The sequence below is a fragment of the Schistocerca gregaria genome, chromosome 9 (assembly GCF_023897955.1).
Source record: "Schistocerca gregaria isolate iqSchGreg1 chromosome 9, iqSchGreg1.2, whole genome shotgun sequence".
Lineage (NCBI taxonomy): Eukaryota > Metazoa > Arthropoda > Insecta > Orthoptera > Acrididae > Schistocerca > Schistocerca gregaria.
This window is the reverse complement of record NC_064928.1, coordinates 130,578,907-130,592,725: the sequence shown is the minus strand read 5'-3', so window position 1 is coordinate 130,592,725 and position 13,819 is coordinate 130,578,907. Positions and strand designations below refer to the sequence as shown.

Sequence of the window (13,819 nt, the reverse complement as noted above, 5' to 3'; positions counted from 1 at the left end):
AGTGTTCGTCATTAAAAAAATCCAAGCCTACCTTCTTGGGGCTGAGTTACTTCTTTTTACATATCACATGTCGTCGGATACTTTATTCAAGCATTTGTTCAAATCTCCCATAACGAACGGGTCAAAACGTACAGCACTAGGCACTTGCCACTATACCATTCACTTTAAGCCCATGGGGCAACATTATAATGCCAGTGTCTTAACATGTCTACCCGATGGACCCACTCCTGATTTCGACAGACAGGAGGTCCTCTGCCTCCACATTGATACTGCAAAGCATTATACACTGTATGGTTTCACCATTAAGGCAGCATGTTTTGCTGCACCACATGCTGTGACCCTGCTCTGTGGCATGTCATCCGATAAATGACCCTTATCTGGCATCAACTGGTGTCTGAGTTCAAAACCTGGAAGCTACTTTCTGATAGGCTCTTGGTCGTTGATGACGTTCTTCCCTGACTGACATGCATCAGGTAGTGAAAGCCAGAAAATTCCAGCAGTAAGTCCTGAGTTTGCTCCACTGGGGACATTGGTGGCATGTACTGCATGAAGTCTATGGCTCTTTGACATGTGTATTGGCCAGGTATCAATAGTGACGTTAAACAAATGGTCCATGGTTGCACAGTGTGTGCCAAACACCAAGTAGCAACCCTATTGTGTTTTACACTCTTTAAGCAACAAATGAAGGAAGCTGTCGATTCCTCTGCCACTGTCTCTGGCCCCACTCTGTTTCTGAGCATCTATCACACCGTGACACTTGATGGTAATAGCCACACTGAGCTACTCCATAGGTGGCAACCACATACTGTGTTTCATCTTCTGATGGCTCCCCTTCCAGCTTCCCACTATTTGCCATCCTGGCGTTACACATCTGGTGCGTCTGTGTAGGTCTGCTCCAATGGGAGCCCTATGGTTTGGATGCAACAGTACTAGAGACCCACACATGTTCGGTTATGTCTGTCGAAAATGGAATGGGCTTGAATGCCGCCACCACAACCTGCTCTGGCATCGATTGAGGACTGCGAATCACTGCCAATGTGAACTTCAGCACTGCCTTCAGCTTCCGTGGGAATGGGAGGAACGCACTCTCACCTCCAGCAATGTCACGATAGACAGCACTGACCAAAATCTATTTTGCCATCTGACGGTCGGCAGGTCTAGGTCGTCATCCATACCTTCTTTCTGCATCCCACAGTTCTCTCTGGGGCACTTTTGCCTGCATGTGGCTGTTTAAGGATGGAGGGAACTAGTATAGGGCGCCTCAGAGGTTGAATTTCCGCCACAGGAGAAGGACCTCAATAGCCACAACAGGCCACTGTGGCGGCACTGTCCTTGCACACCCAGCTCGCCACTGTCTCGCTACGTCAGTGCGCTGGCCAATACAGTTCAATGTGGCAGGTATTTAGGCAGCTGCACGGCTCCAAGCAGACACTTCACTGTTCGTGATTCATACCTGCGGATAGATCCTCACTGTACTTGAACTGTTGGATAACTGCCCTGCGTGTTACCTGGTTATTCTCTTTGGTTGTCTTGTATTTGTCTCTCCACTGCTCCTAATATTATTATCGATGTGGTGACCACTTTGCATAGTTCCTCCCTGCCAATAAGCTGTTTGTCCTTGGTGTGGTCTTTTGTATTGTCTGTAGTCTGCCACGTTTCATTCTACACACCACTTGGTTGAGTTACTCAGCTCCCTCCGTTTCTGCGTTTCCTGACATGCGTACCGATATGCACCTAAAGCAGATACAGCAATAGCTGTGACCTCGATGATCCACTTGCGCAGTGGAAGTGTAACAGTAGTATCTTTCACAACAGATCTAATTAAGCGAGAAGGATATTTTATGTTATTGTTGTTGTTGTGGTCTTCAGTCCTGAGACTGGTTTGATGCAGCTCTCCATGCTACCCTATCCTGTGCACGTTTGTTCATCTCCCAGTACCTACTACAACCTACATCCTTCTGAATCTGCTTAGTGTGTTCATCTCTTGGGCTCCCTCTACGATTTGTACCATCCATGCTCCCCTCCAATGCTAAATTTGTGATCCCTTGATGCCTCAGAACATGTCCTACCAACCGGTCCCTTCTTCTCGTCAAGTTGTGCCACAAACTCCTCTTCTCCCCAATTCTATTCAATACCTCCTCATTAGTTATGTGATCTACCCATCTAATATTCAGCATTCTTCTGTAGCACCACATTTCGAAAGATTCTATTCTCTTCCTGTCCAAACTATTTATTGTCCATGTTTCACTTCCATACATGGCTATACTCCATACAAATACTTTCAGGAACGACTTCCTTACACTTAAATCTATACTCGATGTTAACAAATTTCTCTTCTTCAGAAACGACTTCCTTACACTTAAATCTATACTCGATGTTAACAAATTTCTCTTCTTCAGAAACGCTTTCCTTGCCATTGCCAGTTTACATTTTATATCCTATACTTCGACCATCATCAGTTATTTTGCTCCCCAAATAGGAAAACTCCTTTACTACTTCAAGTGTCTCTTTTCCTAATCTAATTCCCTCAGCATCACCCGACTTAATTCAACTGCATTCCATTATCCTCGTTTTGCTTTTGTTGATGTTCATCTTATATCCTCCTTTCAAGAGACTGTCCATTGCATTTAACTGCTCTTCCAAGTCCTCTGCGGTCTCTGACCGAATTACAATGTCATCGGCGAACCTCAAAGTTTTTATTTCTTCTCATGGATTTTAATACCTACTCCGAATTTTTCTTTTGTTTCCTTTACTGCTTGCTCAATATACAGATTGAATAACATTGGGGAGAGGCTACAACCCTGTCTCACTCCCTTCCCAACTACTGCTTCCCTTTCATACCCCTCGAATCTTATAACTGCCATCTAGTTTCTGTACAAGTTGTAAATAGCCTTTCGCTCCCTGTATTTTACCCCTGCGACCTTTAGAATTTCAAAGAGGGTATTCCAGTCAACATTGTCAAAAGCTTTCTCTAAGTCTACAATTGCTAGAAACGTAGGTTTGCCTTTCCTTAATCTTTCTACTAAGATAAGTCGTGAGGTCAGTATTGCCTCACGTGTTCCAATATTTCTACGGAATCCAAACTGATCTTCCCCGAGGTCGGCTTCTACCAGTTTTTCCATTCGTCTGTAAAGAATTCGCGTTAGTATTTTGCAGCTGTGACTGATAGTTCGGTAATTTTCACATCTGTCAACACCTGCTTTCTTTGGGATTGGAATTATTACATTCTTCTTGAAGTCTGAGGGTATATCGCCTGTCTCATACATCTTGATCACCAGATGGTAGAGTTTTGTCAGGACTGGCTGTCAGTAGTTCTAATGGAATTTTGTCTACTCCCGGGGCCTTGTTTCGACTTAGGTCTTTCAGTGCTCTGTCAAACTGTTCACGCACTATCGTATCTCCTATTTCATCTTCATCTACATCCTCTTCCATTTCCATAATATTGTCCTCACGTACATCGACCTTGTATAGACCCTCTATATACTCCTTCCACATAGCTGCTTTCCCTTCTTCGCTTAGAATGGGGTTTCCATCTGAGTTCTTGATATTCATACAAGTGGTTCTCTTTTCTCCAAAGCTCTCTCTAATTTTCCTGTAGGCAGTATCTATCTTACCCCTAGTGAGATAAGCCTCTACATCCTTACATTTGTCCTCTAGCCATCCGTGCTTAGCCATTTTTCACTTCCTGTCGATCTCATTTTTGAGACGTTTGTATCCCTTTTTGCCTGCTTCATTTACTGCGTTTTTATGTTTTCTCCTTTCATCAATTAAATTCAATATTTCTTCTGTTACCCAAGGATTTCAACTAGCCCTCGTCTTTTTACCTACTTGATCCTCTGCTGTCTTCACTACTTCATCCCTCAGAGCTACCCATTCTTCTTCTACTGTCCTTCTTTCCCCCATTCCTGTCAATTGTTCCCTTATGCTCTCCCTGAAACTCTGCACAACCTCTGGTTTAGTCAGTTTATCCAGGTACCATCTCCTTATTCCCACCTTTTTGCAGACCACATCTGCTCCTGGAAATGTCTTACAATGTAAAACCTGGTTCCTAAATCTCTGTCTTACCATTATATAATCTATCTGATACCTTTTAGTATCTCCAGGATTGTTCCATGTATACAACCTTCTTTTATGATTCTTGAACCAAGTGTTAGCTATGATTAAGTTATGCTCTGCGCAAAATTCTAACAGACGGCTTCTCTTTCATTTCTTACCCCAATCCATATTCACCTGCTATGTTTCCTTCTCTCCCTTTTCCTACACTCGAATTCCAGTCACCCATGACTATTAAATTTTCGTCTCCCTTCACTATCTGAATAATTTATTTTATCTCATCATACATTTCATCAATTTTTTCATCATCTACAGAGCTAGTTGGCATATAAACTTGTACTACTGTAGTAGGTGTGGATTACGTGTATCTTGACCACAATAATGAGCTCACTATGCTGTTTGTAGTAGCTTACCCGCATTCCTATTTTCCTATTCATTATTAAACCTACTCATGCATTACCGCTATTTGATTTTGTGTTTATAACTCTGTAGTCAGCTGACAATAGTCCTGTTCCTCCTGCCACCGAACTTCCCTAATTCCCACTATATCTAATTTTAACCTATCCATTTCCATTTTTAAATTTTCTAGCCTACCTGCCCGATTAAGGGATCTGACATTCAATGCTCCGATCCGTAGAACACCAGATTTCTTTCTCCTGATAACAACGTCCTCTTGAGTAGTCCCCGCCCGGAGATCCGAATGGCGGACTATTTTACCGCCTGAATATTTTACACAAGAGGACGCCATCATCATTTAACCATACAATAAAGCTGCATGCCCTCGGGAAAAATTACAGTTGTAGTTTCCCCTTGCTTTCAGCCGTTCGCAGTACCAGCACAGCAAGACCGTTTTGATTATTGTTACAAGCCCAGATCAGTCAATCATCCAGACTGTTGCCCTGACTAGAGACAGAAATTAGTGTGGAAAGGAGCCTTATCTCGCTTGAAAGAGACTTGATCCAGAATGTGTCGATTCACTGTAGTTATGCTAAGAGAGATTTAGAAACTTTGTTCCTGGTAACTTTCTAGTTGTTTAGTTGGTCATGTTCACATACGTACATTTGAAGAAATAAACCAGTTGGTTTTATAAAAAATTAGCAACACGATTTTTCTTTACAAGACTGACAACAGTTTGTAGTTACATAGTTTTCCTGTGAAGCGTCACTTTTTCCAAACTTTCGTTACTGTATAGAACAAGCTACTTTTTTCTTATGGATCACAATGTAAGGCAGTACCGCCCTGTATATGTGTGTACAGCATAACTAAGTTGATGTGGATGTAGTTTCATCAGCTTGTGGGATTATATCAGAAGCGACAACAGCCTGCAGACACTCAGAGCTAATACTAAAAGGGTCGCAACGGCGGCATGCCGAGCTCATCAAACAGGGTGGCCTCTGCCGTCCTCATACTGCCTCATTCGATCACGGCCCATCCCCTTAGAGCATGTGTACTCGGGCAAGTCATGGCTGAGTGAGGTGCGTTCTAACAAGCGTGCGTGAGCTAAACGCCCGATATACAGACCTCTAGTACCTGTATTGTAGTCATGGAAGCCGTCAGCTGCAGCTCACCAACATAATTCAGTTTGGAGAGTTGGAGAGGCCGTCCCTCAGTGTGCTTGCTTTGATTTAGTTGGTTCAAATGCCTCTGAGCACTATGGGATTTAACATCTAAGGTCATCAGTCCCCTAGAACTACTTAAGCCTAACTAACCTAAGGACACCACACACACCCATGCCCGAGGAAGGATTCGAAACTGCGACCGTAGCGGTCGCGCGGCCGGCTTGAATTTAGTGTTGCAACTTTTTGACAGTGTAATGTAGCAAACATGCAGAAACGTTCCTGTCATTATTCACTGCGACCTTATAGTGTAAGACTCATATTAGGCAGCCACTGTCTTTTTAACTCAGGGATAAAGTTCTTACGGTGAAAAAGTAGCAAGAGTATATTTATTGCTCGGAGCTAACTGTTAAGCGTTAAACTATTGGGATATCAGTGCATTTGTTTCGAAATAAAACACTGCAGGGATAGTTGTTAAACAATTACAGTCCTGTATTTATGTGTCTATTCATGGAGATAATCGACAAAATTGCAATGAATTGACGAAAACTGCAAATATTACTTAAATTTGTTGATGATTAAATATTTAACTATTGGGATATCACTCTGTTTCCTTAAATGATGCACTGTATTCGTAATTGTTAAACATTTAGAGTCCGAAATACATGCATGTCCTTGGAATAAAGTGAACAAGTCGACAAAATTGCAGTGAATTCCCCCAAAACTGTAATTAGGCTCATAAGTTGGCATGTTTGCAGAAAATACCTATGGGGGCTACTCTGTTGCAAACTGTTGAAACAAAATTTCAAACATCACCAAAAATTGCTGCTGCAGCTACAGACATTTCATTGTATAGTTAGTCTGATGTACATAGCATGAATGCTAAGCCCATTTTATCATCACTACCATACCCTAAAAAGTGGTGGGTGGATAGTGAAATCCCATCAAAAGGATCACACTGCCACAGTGTGTGTGTGTGTGGGGGGGGCGGACCGTCCATTTTGGATCATAATTTATGTTAATTAAAATGATGGTTACAGGTCATAAATTAAGTTTAAAATTATCTGGTGGCCAGTCTGTTTCTTTAACGTCCACAGTCAAACATAACACTAAAAGTATTGGTGGCCATATGTAAGTGCCTTGGGGATGTGTATCGTTTGTTTACATAAGAGTCATTATGAGGGTGGGGCTAAGTGGCCTGCTTATTTACATAAGGAGAGCAATGAGCCAAAACTGGTACACACACGTGTGTGTGTGTGTGTGTGTGTGTGTGAGTGTGTGTATTGGTAACAGAGGAAGACTCACTGTGCACAGTTCGAATTTGGTGTCAGGCCCAATATCACGGTCCCCAAAGTAGAAGCGGCGTATCTGCTCAGCCAAGACGTCCTTGTCTGAGTCAGGGCAGCGTAGGTTGGTTGGGATGAGCAGATGGTGATTCTCAGCGTAGTTGGACAGGCTTATGGACCATTTGGGTTGATCTGTGGAATGAAGAGAATTTTGAGTCTGATCAATACTGCTGTTGTGATATCTACAGTTACATCCAGATGTATGTGCTGCAAACACTGTGAAGAGCATGAGAAAGGAAACTTCTTCATTGGTATCAAGAATTTGTTTCCTTCCTGTTCCATTCACACATCGGCGAATGAGTGCTTAAATGCCTGTGAGTATGATGTAATTAGTCCAAGCTTGCTTTCACAGTCCCTGTGAATCTTAGGACCTCAGGGAGTAGCTTTCATTATACTAAAGGCAAAATGCGTAGAAGAAGTTAGGAATACATGGATCAAATAATCAAGGATGTTGGCTATCAGTGTGACTGAGATGAAGAGGTTGACAGAAGAGGGGTTTTGGTTGGCTGCATTCAACCTCTCAGAAGACTGATCATAAAAAAAGTCCAAATGTGTCTCCTGATTAAAGAATTTACAGTTATAACTAAATTGTTAAAACACTTAACTGCCAATATAGCCATGAAGAGCATGAGAAGGAAACTTGGCCTTAGTGCCCAGAGTCTATTTTCTTCCTCTTCGCTTGTGGGAGAATGACTGCTTAAATACCTGTCTGTAAGATGTAATTATGCCAATTGATTTCAAAGTTCCTATAAGTCATACGGCATTAGGGAATAGCGTCCACTATACCAAAGGCCAAAACTCTAGGAGAGAACAGAGTTGGCAATATATGCATTACATAATCAAGAACGTTGGATGCAAGTGTGACTGAGATGAAGAGGTTGACACAAGAGGGGAAGTTGTGGTGCGCTGCATCCAACCTGTCAGAAGACTGACCTTCAAAAAAAGCACATACGTGTCTCCACACTTTACATTTGTAATAACTAATTAACTAATTTGTTAAATCACTATTTGTCCATTTGGACAAGCAATTTTATTACAAAATTATTAACTTTTTTAGGTGAGCAGTTGGAACCAGTATCAGTTTGTTGTGTTCTGCATTTACAATTTAATTGTTTATTTTGTGTACTTCAGAAATTTGACAAGAGTAATTTACAGGTATAATAACTTATTTGTTAAAACACTATATTAGACCGTTTGGATTAGCGATTTTACTACGAAATTATTCAACATTTTTGGGTGAGCAGATGGAACCAGTAAGTGCTCGTTGTGGTCTGCACTTGCAATTGAACTTTTTAAATTGTGTATTTCAGTAATCTGACTAGTAGTTATTTTGTCTGTCAGGTTATATATCTCCCACTATGATTTCGTTTACTTCACAACCAATGAGATATTTCTAAGGCATTAGGCACCGTGTTGTCAAGTGATTTACTGTCAATAGTAAGGGATTCGTCGCATATCCAGCGTCAGGTTTCGTTGTATCACATTAATAGCCATTAAACAGAGTTAAAAAATCGATTCTCGGTTTTCAACATATTTCGATAGATTAAGGTTTTATTAAAGTATTATGAAAAGGATGTTGGTAAAAAAAAATTTAAAGAGCATTTTCCTACCAGATGTGTATATGTTCCACGCTCACTTTTCTGTAACCCACTTTTCTGCATATATTTTAGATCTTTATATCCCCAACATTGCACGTTAGGGATTTTTTTACTCCTGAGTGCGTTGGCTATCCTTGGAATGCAACGGTCGGTATTCTTTTGTTTGTGCTGTTTGTAAGCAACACACTTTCAAACACGCGGTTAGTTTTGTTCAAGTGTGATTGCGAGTGGTTGCTATAGAAAATTTGCAGGTAATGAAGAAAATCTGGAGGCAATGAAGAGAGATGTTTGGGCTATACTCTTCCATAAGTAGTCTACTAATGATAAGCCATGTCATGGATTGTGTCCATCAGGAGAAAATTCGTGGTGCAATATTCTCTTCCTGCTGCTGTTATTACAGCAATTAAACCTATTTTCAGAGACTTGGCTCATCCTGACTTTCTAAGGAAATGTCAGCATGGGCAGACACAGAACCCAAATGAGTGTTTCAACAGGAGAATTTGGAACCGCCTTCCTAAAACTGTACTTGTAGTCATGCATACAATGAAACTAGGAGTTCATGATGCTGTTATTATATTCAATTGAGGTAATATTGGAAAGTGTTGGGTAGGCCTACTGAAAAAGCTGGGAATTAATCCTGGTGAAAATATGATCACTGGGCTGCAACAGTGCGATAAAATGAGGATAGCCGATTCAGACAGGTCTGCATCTGATTTGGCCAAGAAAGCAATACAGACAGGAAGGTGAAAAAGAAGCTGGAAGACCTGACAGAGTCCAAAGAACGGCCATCATATACAGCAGGGCAGTTTTAATTAGCTACAAGTGAAAAATTTCAAAAGTTATTTCTTTAAAGCCAATTTATCACAAATTTTCAGTACATATGCCCCATTACACTAGAAGCTATCATAGATAAATGAATGAAATTTTCAGAGACTCTACATAACATAAAAAGCCACCTACGGTACTTTATTCATTAATATTCCATACTTTTTAAAAAGTTAACAGAAAATATTTTCTGTAGAAAAAAGTTAATTTTTTTGTTAATAAATTCAAAAAGTATTTCTTAAAAACTATAAAATGGATACAGTACATTTTAGTACAGTTGACTCTATTAACATCATGTAACATGTAAAAATATTAAGGTCCTGCATCAAATAGTTTTTTTAGAAGTGGGTCAAATGCTTGCCAAAATTAACATGGGTTAGATGGGCAGGATGTGTTCCCCTTAAATCTTTCCTGCATTATCTAATAACTACAGGCAGTCCTATCAATCGCTGTCGAATTTATACTGCTCTCTCATTAAGAGAACTGCTTTGCAACAGAAGGAAAGCTTCATTTCTGAGTCAAGAAATTTGTGTCGTCCACCTCATTCATGAGAGGTTGCGTAGAATAGCCACCATTCCATGTACAGTAGAAAGCTCACAAGAGTGCCTACAACTGATTAATTGGGAAATCACGAACCAGTCGTTGGCCTCCAAGCTGTGGCGGCTGATCGTCCGTTTTACTGTGCAGCTGGATGCCACTGTCTAACCTTGTGTGTAATTATCAGCCGCTCATGGTCCCCATTTTCTTTTGTATTTATTATGTGCAACAGCAGTGATAAAGAGGAAAGTACCAGTGAAACGTGCATGCAGACATCATATCTCAACTTAAAGACAGAAACAAATGTAAAAAACATTTGCATTGATGATGTCTTAACTGACTAAAACTAAATGTGTACTGTCAAAAAAATGCATTTCATTAGTTGTGTATACATTGCCAGTATTAATACATGATAGGGCTTGAGAATACACCACAAGGCACACCCGATACACTGACACGTTCATGTCACACGTATGCTCCTGAGCAGCTCACAATACTGACCTGCAGCGAAGACTGAGCCTTCGTGAGTGCCAACTCCCGTGATAAGAGGCACAGGGTGGGAGTCTCCAGAGCGCAGCAGCTGCGCCGGGTCCCTGGGGAAGAAGGCCCCACCGTCTGCATCAGCTGGCTCGACCACTGTGCCAACAAATGGGAACAGCACGCCCCGGGCCTTATCCTGCAACAACAGACAGCTGTCAGGAGGTGTAGGGGAAGAAGGCCCCACCGTCTGCATCAGCTGGCTCGACCACTGTGCCAACAAATGGGAACAGCACGCCCCGGGCCTTATCCTGCAACAACAGACAGCTGTCAGGAGGTGTAGGAGAAGAAGGCCCCACCGTCTGCATCAGCTGGCTCGACCACTGTGCCAACAAATGGGAACAGCACGCCCCGGGCCTTATCCTGCAACAACAGACACCTGTCAGGAGGTGTAGCCAAGCCCTATGTAAGCAGGGACATGACCTTGGGTGCTCGATGTTCTGCCTTAACTTTGGTTTTTTAGATTCTTTCACACTAGCCAATAGGAAAAATTTAAAGTGCTCAAAAAAATTTGCGCTGCACTCACGACTTGCACGGTTTTATAGTTTCTGGTTTCGGCTTCAGAGCCATTTCCCTCAATACTTTTTTGACCACATAAATTTGAAAGTAAAGGCAAATACGCAGTGCAGGCAATAGTAAACCTGTTTCTCAGTGCAGTTCAGGAGACAGCGTCGTGTCTTCCATTGTGAAATGGCCAGAGTACATTGATCAGTCTGTGTGAACCTGCCCTGGTGAGTCGTTTCGAGACTAGACTGGGTGCAAACTGTCACTTTTAGACAGTAAGGGATGCCAGCTCGGAAGGACCCACTTACAACCTGGCCATTTATTTAACAGTGGTTCTTAACCCATACACTGGCAAGCATGAACAACATATCTCCAATTAGGTGCATTTTATTCTGGAGATGGCTACACATCTAAGTTTCGACATGGTATTTGTATGCAAGTCAGTCTGGAAGAGATTTTAAGTTTGATTATTGAAAAACTGGATAGGTAGATTGTGAAGCGGTGTTGTCAGCTTTTGACATCCACGCATTTTTCAATTAATGGCAACATTTTTTAACGTAACGATGGCGTGGCTACTGGTACTCCTTTACCACCTGCAGTTGCCCGTTTGTTCCTGGACGACTTCGAGGATAGTGTACTGAACGCTTCAGCTTTTTCTGAAGATATGATCAGAATACATCTTTGGCCTGGTCTCGAATGTAAAGCTCTTAAGCGACTTCTGAACCGTTTCAACTGTCTTCATACCAGTATTAAATTTACCATAGAGGTCGGAAGCGAGAGGAGGCACACAAAATGTATGTGGTACTCTGGGATGTAAGTTTTCACCGATGGGTATATGCAGGAAACATGATGGGCCTCTGGAATATAGTGTTCACTGATAGGTATCTACAATTTAATAGTTCTCATCCAGTGTACCAATAAAATAGCTTCCACAGGACTCTGGACTTTTGACAAGGACAGTTGAACCCAGGCGCTTGCACATTTGACATCGATGTTTAAGGAAAATGGATGCCCTGACCATTCGTCAGGCTATAGAATTTTGAGAATACCTAGAAGCATAGATCTGTGGTCTTTATTCCTTATGCTTAGGCATATCATTTAACATTGGAAGAACATTAAGGAGTGTCAACATTAAGAGTGTGTTTCGGCCACCTTCCAAGTTTGCGAGACTACTCGAAGATAATTTTGGACTTAGGAGGGCTTGTATGTACAAAATTACAGCGTGTCTGTGTGGGAGGACATACATCAGCCATTCGTATTTGCACGGTTCAGGACATGTGCATGGAATATGCAGTCATACAAGACTGCAACAGCTTGAAGAATCGCTGGTAACGCAATGTTGTTTAAACGAGAGACTTGTAGTGAAATTTGACCAGACTCCAACAGTTGCCAGTACATACAGATTTTAGAGTAGCATTTATAAAGAGGTAAGGGGAATTAGGTTGACTGGTAACTTAATAAAAAGACAGAAAGGTTTTCTTCTTGGCAGGAAATGTAGCCTCGTCCTATCTCGCAATAAAACATAATGCTATTTGGTGCAGAGCGATGTGCAGTTGATGCCAGTGTTCTAGTAAGGGCAGTGCCACCATCCCAGTCTCAGGGAGCAGTAGCTCTTGTGGGAGACACATGCAACGTGTACAGTATGGAAACCAATACAAGATGACGATTTGCACCCCTAGCATCAGATTTCAGTGACACTCAACAGCTGCATCGTTCTCTTGAACATGACAGACATATTGATCGCAGAAATTTAGAGTCATATTGATTAGAGCATATGACAGCAAACCTGAAGTACACAACCATCTGCACACGATGAATTCGGCCTCTAGGTGTCCATTACAAATAATGGTACAAGTCCCCAACACAGTGTAAAACAAAGATGTTGGGCAAGGTACCACTTGGAAAGGAACCCGTCAGTGGAATCAGGTAGTATTCATCCATGAGTGCAGGATATTTCTGCATTCTGATGGCCAGTGTAGAAGAGAGTGGAGGTTGCCAGGTATGAAAGCATCACATACAGGAGTTAGATACAACACATCGTTTGTGAGGGTAATTCCAGACCTGTGCAGTATCGAGAAGGGAGCCTCGAAACTATTTTTCAGGTTTACTGGACATTGGACGATGGAGTTTCATCTTCCATGGCGATTATGTAGTAGCACATGGTGCCCACCTTGTGTACACTGTTCTTCAGCAGGCAGGAATCAACCAGATGGCATTACCTATGAAACTGAATTGGTTGACATGATTCCGATTGAATAGGCTTGGTATTTGTTGAAAACTGCAATGCATCATCACAGGCATGCTTCTCGCACACTGCATAACCTCATGACGGCAAAGAGTGCATTTGGCTTGAGCATCACCGTCTCGACCACCTCGTGGACAGGAAAGATCCAGGCACGTTACCAAGCATAAGGTGGAGAAACATCGCATCGCATTTCATCGAGAGTCAGATTTGTACTGACGCTATTGTAACTTATGTGTGGCATAAAAACGAGTAGTAGTAGGGGTAAATCCAATGCTAAAAAACAATCTAGAAACACTATATGACATGTACGTTTAATACAAGTAGTCCCTCTCTCACACACACAGACACACACACACACACACAGACTCACACTCACATAATCTAGCACAACTGAAAATGGGCTTCCTATAGCTATCATATAAGCACTGAACAGTAACTAATGATTCATCAAGAAAATGATAAAAAACCGAACACGTGTGTGCCTTCTGCTTATAGATTCCGAGTGCTAATGAGGGTGTTAGCTCATTTTTATAATCATTGTTCCTTCAAAATCACGACACAATTTATGAATATTATTTCGATCTAACATCACAGTAACGTGCAAGTGTACGTTGCTAG

The 13,819-nt window shown here is 41.7% G+C and overlaps 1 protein-coding gene across 1 annotated transcript in view; it reads right to left on the bottom strand.

Moving 5' to 3' along the window:
- Window positions 1–13,819, bottom strand: part of LOC126292210 (esterase FE4-like) — a 127,257-nt gene that overhangs the window by 23,305 nt on the left and 90,133 nt on the right. The window contains exons 6-7 of the mRNA XM_049986064.1: window positions 10,417–10,591; window positions 6,915–7,087 (exon numbers count right to left, since the gene is read on the bottom strand). Of these exons, the coding sequence (XP_049842021.1) occupies window positions 6,915–7,087; window positions 10,417–10,591 (348 nt within the window). The remainder of the gene's footprint in view (window positions 1–6,914; window positions 7,088–10,416; window positions 10,592–13,819) is intronic.